The following is a 7,670-nucleotide window of genomic DNA, read 5'->3' on the forward strand; positions in this document are numbered from 1 at the left end:
CTTTTACAAGCTTGTTAAGGCAAAAACTTTGATCATTGATTTAAGAATTATCTTACTTAACATGTAAAATTATATTTTTTTTCCTAAGGACTGCTTAAGCTCATCCACAATTTGTGATACACTGTGTGTTCATTTTCCTTCAGTTTAACATACTTTCTAATGATTCAGTGAGAATTTGACATTTCAGCTAAGACTTGAAGAAGGGACAAGTTAGTCATGCAGGTATGTAGGAAGAAAGTGTTCTAGGTAGAGGGAATGCCAGTGCAAATGCCCCGTGCAGGGGCTGGGCTGGGCAGTGCAATTGGAGGAATAGTGAAGAAGCCTGTCTAGCAAGAATGTCATTTAGTCAGTGGGAGTGGGGAGAGGATAAACAATAAATTATGCGTACGTTGATGGTGATAATGCCGTGTAGAAAAACAAAGTGGAGGGAACACATGGGGACACTTGGGTTTGCTATCTTAAGAAAGAATTTTCAAGAGATGGAATCCAGGTACCCTCTTCTTAAACCTGGGCAGTACTGTTTGGACTTTAGGTCTGCCTTAATGAACAGAATGTGGCAGAAGTGACACTGCATGTCTTTTGAGGTCATAAAAGATGGTACAGCCTCCACCTGGCTCTGTCTCTCCTTCAGGACACTTTCCTTTGAAACTCAGCCACCATGTTGTGAGGAAGCCCAAACTAGTCCATGTGGAGGGATCGCATGGAGAAGCACTGAGACCCCCAGCTAAGCATCAACGCTTTTCAGTGTCAACTGTCACAAGCAAGTGAACCTTTAGATGATTCCAGTTCCCAGCCTTCGAGTCTTCCAGCTGAAGCTCCAGACATTGTGGAGCAGAAATTTATCATTCCTACCTGCCTGAATTCCTGACCCACAGAATCCATGAGAGAAATAATGGTTGTTTTACACCACTAAGTTTTGGGGAAATGTGTTATACAGTCATAGTAACTTCAACATTACCCCTTAACTTTGGGATTAGTTATGAGTGGCTTTGAGCAAAAAAATGTTAACAGATGTGCTGCAGGCAAAGGCTTGAAAAGTGTTTGTGTGCTTAGCAGAGCCCTCTTGTGTGTCTGTCATTTCTACCAAAAGAACACGCCCAACTAGCCTGCTGGTCCAAAGAGGATGAGAGATGTGGTGCAGACCTGGGCAGCAACACCGTGGAGTCCAGCCTAGGTCAATAATTCTAGCCAGTATGCAGATACATGAATGAGAATTTAAAAATACTATTTGAAGCAACTCAGTTTTGGCTGACTTATTGTGAAGTATGATGTGGCAACAAATAATTGATCAAAAAGCAAGCCTAACAATCTGAACACAAACTGGAAAACAAGAGCCTAAGTTTTATGATCATCATGGTATAAACACAAATATCTGTAATAACTCTAAAACACAGAACTTTGACTATACATTCCTAGAAAGACATTACCTAAGGAAAAAAGGAACTACAAAGAAATCTTGAACTACATTTAGAAGTATTATTTTTAGTAAAAATAGCTATTTATTACTTTGAAACAAAAAAAGACACATAAACACATACATTTATGCACACACACACACACGGATATACATACACTCTAGAATGAAGCAAATAGTTAATAATGCAGATGTCTTGAGAGCTGAGATTTTTTTTTTTTAGTTTAAGAGAAGAGATGTTGATAATGTCCAAGTTCTGTAAGAGCATGTGGGACTGGAAATCTTGCTGAGACCATTTTTGGAAATACAATCTTCCACAGCCAGGAAAATACACTCCACCTCCATTGGGAAGAACTTCAGAGTAAGAAGGCAAAGGGTAGAAATCCACAGAAGGTAAAGAATTGAGAACAATAACGCCATCTACCTACATGGGAAGATTGCTGAAATGGCAAACGTTTTGTTACATATCAGGTAGTTCCTAACTCATGATGGGGTTCCCTTCTGACAACTACTGTGTCCTAAGTCGGTTCTGGGGTAAGTCGAATACCTCGGGTTTTTTTGTTTGTTTGTTTTAGTTTTCATTAGCATTTCCTTTTATTATCAGAATGTTTATAAATTCAATCTTTATTTGTCTTTGAGGGTTGGAAACATTATATCTGATAATGATAACAGCAGCAAATTATGTGGTACAACATTGTACATAGCACGTATTACTAACAATAAGATGTACAAAAATAACGGACAGTCGTAAGTGCAGATCGTTGTAACTCAAATATGTCATAAGTTGGGGACTACCTGTATATTTATCACAATTAAAAAAATAATAATGCTATCTACCACACTTTTTCTTTCTGAATTATTTTTTTAAGTATGTAAAACTTTCATGTGATTCCAAAGAGAAAACAATAAAACAAGTTTTGTTGGAAAAAAAAAGATGATTGTCAGAGAAGTTTTCAGTGAACAGATCACATTTGAGCAACCTGAAATAAGTGAAGTACAGAGCCACACAGACACCTGGAGGAAGTGAGGGTCAGACAAATGCAGTAGTAAAAACATTGTTCTACAAAATAAGAACACAAACTGAAGAAATACAAGGGTTTTTTTTTTTTTTTTTTTTAATAAGGCACCTGATACATCAAACATATTTTGAATTGAATGGAAGAATTTGAATTTGGAGAAATAAAATATATTACTACTTCTCATGATGGGTAAGTAAAGTGTAACATGTTTTTGCTCCTAGAGACAAAACGACAAAATAATGTAAATAATTTTTAAAGAACCATTTGTTGCATAATTATATTAATACTAAAGAAATAAGTGTAACAACCACTTGCCATTATCTATAGAATACATATTCAATACAGTTGGAAAATAAATACAACATATAAAAACTACCTGATGGTTAGGTATAAATAAGATGTACAAGCCAGGCTGTTTTGCACAATTATTAAAAATTGGACAGTATATTTAGAATGACAATATCTGGTAGCAAAAATATACAGTTAGTTTATAATTCTCAGTGATGATGATGATGAAAAGTCTTTGAAAAACCCTTTGCATTGCTGTCGAGTTGATTCCAAATCACAGCAACCTTTTAGAAGGCTTTAGGGCTACCAATATTAATCACAAGGGAAAAACTCATATAAGCATAATAAAGGGAACGCATAATGAGGTAGACAGTATCTTCAATACATCCCACCAATAATGCAGTAGTGTGCTTCAAAGCTGTCCCTTAAAACAATTTAAAATACAAAATATTACTTTATAAAATGAAGCTTTCAGGAGTCAGACCCCTCTAATATAGATCAGAGAAGAAAAGAAAAAATCTAACAAGCACACACACACACAGTCACACACACACCCAGATCTCATCACATGAACTACCTTAAGTCACTCCCGAGACTAAAGACTCTTCATAGGGGGTTTGTTTTAGGTATATGATATATGATCAAAAATTTAACTATTATGGTGAAATGACTCCGCATGATGAAGAGAGTTCTCTGTACTACCCAGTGTCCTCTGGCCTTAATCATGCTGCCACCTCACTGAAATGACCACAAACTTCTTTTGTTCTTGTTTGTTTTTATTAGTTCTGTACTCTTTACTGCTTTGCTCCCAAGATATCTGCTGTTATTTCTTATTGTTCGTTAAAATTTAGGGGAACTCAAGTCTTAATCATCTAATTTTCTGCTCTCAATTTGCTAACAGCTGAGAAAACAGAATGTCAAGTTATATTGAAGGTCAATTTAAGCATTTGTTTACATGATTCAATGTGACAGCCTTCTCACACATGAATGTTCTGGCATGAATTCAGTCCCTGCTCAGATAGCTCTTTACCTACTTGTACATGTTTATGTTCTAAATAATGATGTGTCTAAATAACCTCCTAATACAATGATCAGTATTCCCTATAAACAAATAAATGGTAATTCACCTCCTAAATGTCAAGACTCAAGCTGATCATTTAGTTTGTGATATATCATGTTAGGTTGCCATAATATCTTCCTAAATGTTGGCGTCATTTAATGCCTGTATCCACCCAGGTTTGTTTTTGTAACATGCATAGAATTGTTATGGAAATAGTTTTTTATGTATGACTCTCGAGAGAGCATTCTTCACGTCTTTGTTCCTCAGACTATAGATCAGTGGATTCAGCATAGGAATGACAATGGTATAGAATACAGATGCCACTTGTGCCTGTGTCAGGCAGGATGTGTTATCAGGCTGCAAATATGTGAAAATCAGGGGTCCGTAGAAGATGGTTACACCCATGAGATGGGATGTGCAGGTGGAGAAGGCTCTGTGCCTGCCCGCTGTAGACTGGATTCTCAGGGTGGCTGAGATGATGGCAATGTATGTGACTGTAATGATCAGAAGAGAACTAAGAAGGGTGAACCCAGCTAAAACAAAGATCACCATTTCTGTGTTGAATGCATCTACACAGGACAGGGCCAACAGGGCTGTGGTGTCACAGAAAAAATGATTGATGTTGTAATCACAGAATGCCAAACTGCTTATCACACAAATGGATATCAAAGAATTTGTGAAGCCAATCACGTAAGGCATGGTTCCCAGCCAGTTGCACATTTTCTGGGACATAACCACCGAATACAGTAAGGGATTGCAGATTGCTACATAGCGGTCATAAGCCATGGATCCCAGAAGAAAACACTCACTACACACCAGACCAACAAAAAAATACATTTGGACAAAGCAACCAACAAAGGAAATGGCTTTCTGGTTAGACTGGAAATTGACCAGAGTCTTGGGTGTCACGGTGGAGGAATAAAATATGTCAATGGACGCCAGATTGCTAAGGAAAAAGTACATAGGTGTGTGAAGCTGAGAGTCAATTCTGATTAACAGTATTAGTCCAAGGTTCTCCAAGACAGTGAATAGATAGATAAATAGAAATATCAAAAAAAGACTGACTTGTAGCTCAGGGTGGTTTTTGAATCCAGAGAGGATGAATAGAGTCACCTCAGTGAAATTGGACTCAGCCATTTATTTCGACTGAGGTTGTTGGTTTACCTGGTGTATAAGAATAATAAAAATCAGAGAAGGATTCAGGCCGAAAGACCTAATAATCACAGCTTAGTTAAACTCAAATAATGAGATATTACCATATGAGCAAATATCTAATGACTTCAAGTTAGTTAAGTATTTATATGATTTTCATATCTTACAGAATTGGCAGACACTAATAAAAAAAAAAATCCCAAGTTCACAACTGTGTTGAATTGATAGCACTCCCCCTAAATTTTTTTCCAAAGTGATTTAGAGATTTCTATTGAGATAAACCATCCTCTAGCCCAGTCTATTATTAAGCCTTACACTGTACATTTGTCAATTTATCTGTTGGAATTAATTATCTTGTACTATTGGAAAATAAAAAGCTCATTTTAAACAGGAGACTCATGATTTGTGGTTTGAATGATAGGGTTGTGTGGCAGCCTTGTTTTCTTGACACCTCACAGCTACTTTACGGGGTTTTTTTAAGGAGCTGAATAAAAACTTGATGGACACTTCTAATACTTCCCATTGACTAGACAAAACTTTGCCAGAGTTTGTAAAAAAGAAAAAAAAATTAGAAACTTCCTGTTTATTTTATAAACTTATGCTAAAATTATTTGTACTTTTCTTCTATTACATTTTTTTCCTCTGTTGGTTAGCTAAGACCAAATTAGGAACCTAATCTATGATATATTTCCAATTATTTTGTTTGTGTGGGAACAGAAAAAAAGATTGCTATTGCTACCAATATAAAGCACATAATTATCTACGACATCAGGCTATAGCCAATTCATTGCCAAACGTTGGTATTCAAATGTGGTAATAAAACAATGGTAACAAAAAGGCTAGAAACGGTAAAATAAGTATAGTTTGTTATATTTAAAACAAAATTTAAATTATAAGGTAATCTATCGTTAGAAATTAGATTCCTAATTCAATTGACTTAAATTTGTGGTAAATACAGTTGATACCTACCTGTGCAGTTAATACCAGTTGGCTTCAGACCTATAATGCTGTCAATAATGCAAAGGGACTTGATGTTATTTACTCAAATGTTTGGCTGCTAACCAAAAAGTTGGCAGTTGGAAATCTACCAACCGCTCCTTGGAAACCCTATGGGGCAGTTCTATTCTGTCCTATAGAGTTGCTATGAGTCAAAATTGACTCGATGGCAGTGGCTTTGTTTGTTTTTGGTTTAATCATTTAGTATCCACACATTTCTTTCTATTTATTCATGTATTCGTTTAGAAAGAATTTATTCAAGAAGGCATTTTGTCTTGCTTCTCATGGGAGCCACTTAAGGCCTATTGGAAGATGCAGACAAGTAAAAAGGATACTTCTCACTATGGGAAATACACACACACACAGTTTCTGATAGAATAAGATAATAAAATCAGACTTACCTGAAATTCAGTCATCCAAAGAAAATCTCCTTCTCTCTCAACTATCTTCTTATTTTCAGGTTTATGATCAGACATTAAGAAAATACAGTGTTTTGCAACTTCACCAAAATCACTAGTATTTTTGTGCATATATTTGCCTCATCTATGCTTCTGAATCTTAGGAACTGTCAGTCGAAGGGTCTATAGAAGTTGTTGCCGTTGTTTAGCACAGAGTTTTATTTCCTGCGTAAAGGAGCCCTGTCAGTAAATTGATGACGAAAAATAGATCAGTGTTTTTGGTGATAGTACTGGGTATTATTACCTTCCATTGATAAAATAGAAATAGAAACTAAATTAACTAAAATAATTATTTAATTTTTTTTTTTTTTTTCAGCTAAAGCCTAGATTTGTATTCAGGGTTAATGCTATTATTAGTGTATTTCTAAAGCAGTCTCATGACAGTGAATGGTCTTGTGAAATCTAGTGTGTTAAACAGTCTTCTTATACCAGCATCTCTTCTTCAAACTCTCAAACTCATCTCATAAAGGAATTGGCCAATTAGCATCCTTCTTCTCTTGAGATATGTATTTTAATTGTACCCCAAGGTCTTCTCTTAATTGGCCTGGGATTTGTCTTCAATTGAAATGTTCAGAAATGCATATTTCTCATTTTTATCTATTTCAGTGTAAATAGTTGAACACATATTAAAAAAGTTAATTGTTATCATTTTAAAATCATGTTTATATCTAAATATGATGTATAATTACTAGTGTATGAGCAATAGTTTAAAGTTCTATATTATATTTTTGCATATTTGCCTCCAATTATTCAGCACCTGCACATATATCATATCATCATCATCACCATCAACATTTCTAAACTTATGGAGCTCTTGTATATGTCAAACATAGTTTTAAGAAATGTAATTTATAGCCTTATCTAATCTTACTACAATGAAAGAAGGTGGCACTAATAATCTACCATTTTATTCACGAGAAAACTGAGTCAAAGTTTTTTGTTTAGTTTTATTATGTTTTAGGTGAAAGTTTACAATGCAAATTAGTTTTTCATTCAAAAATTTTATGCACAAATTGTTTTGTGACATTAGTTGCAGTTGCAGCAGTGTGTCAGCACTGTCCCCCTTTCCCTTTTACCCTGGATTCTCCGAGTCCATTCATCCAGTTTTCCTGTGACTTCTTGCTTTCTCTTCTTTGCGTTTGGGCAGGTGTTTCCCATTTGGCCTTGTATACTTGATTGAACTAAGAAGCAACATCATCACATGTATTATAATTTTATAGGCTTGTCTAGTCTTTGGCTGAATGGCGGACTTCGGGAGTGGCTTCAGTTCAGAGTTAGCAGGG

General features: G+C 35.5%; 1 protein-coding gene across 1 annotated transcript; it reads right to left on the reverse strand.

Moving 5' to 3' along the window:
• Positions 1-3,907: 3,907 nt before the first annotated feature.
• LOC101354135 (olfactory receptor 8I2) lies at positions 3,908-4,918 on the reverse strand. The gene has a single exon (XM_004389173.2). It carries the CDS (start codon positions 4,916-4,918, stop codon positions 3,986-3,988), a length of 933 nt encoding a protein of 310 aa, XP_004389230.1. The 3' UTR covers positions 3,908-3,985.
• Between the last annotated feature and the right edge of the window lie 2,752 nt (positions 4,919-7,670).

This window comes from Trichechus manatus, unplaced genomic scaffold (assembly GCF_000243295.1).
Source record: "Trichechus manatus latirostris isolate Lorelei unplaced genomic scaffold, TriManLat1.0 scaffold00236, whole genome shotgun sequence".
Lineage (NCBI taxonomy): Eukaryota > Metazoa > Chordata > Mammalia > Sirenia > Trichechidae > Trichechus > Trichechus manatus.

Coding starts and splice junctions, on each gene's coding strand:
- LOC101354135 (XM_004389173.2), bottom strand. CDS start 4,918: ATGGCTGAGTCCAATTTCACTGAGGTGACTCTATTCATCCTCTCTGGA.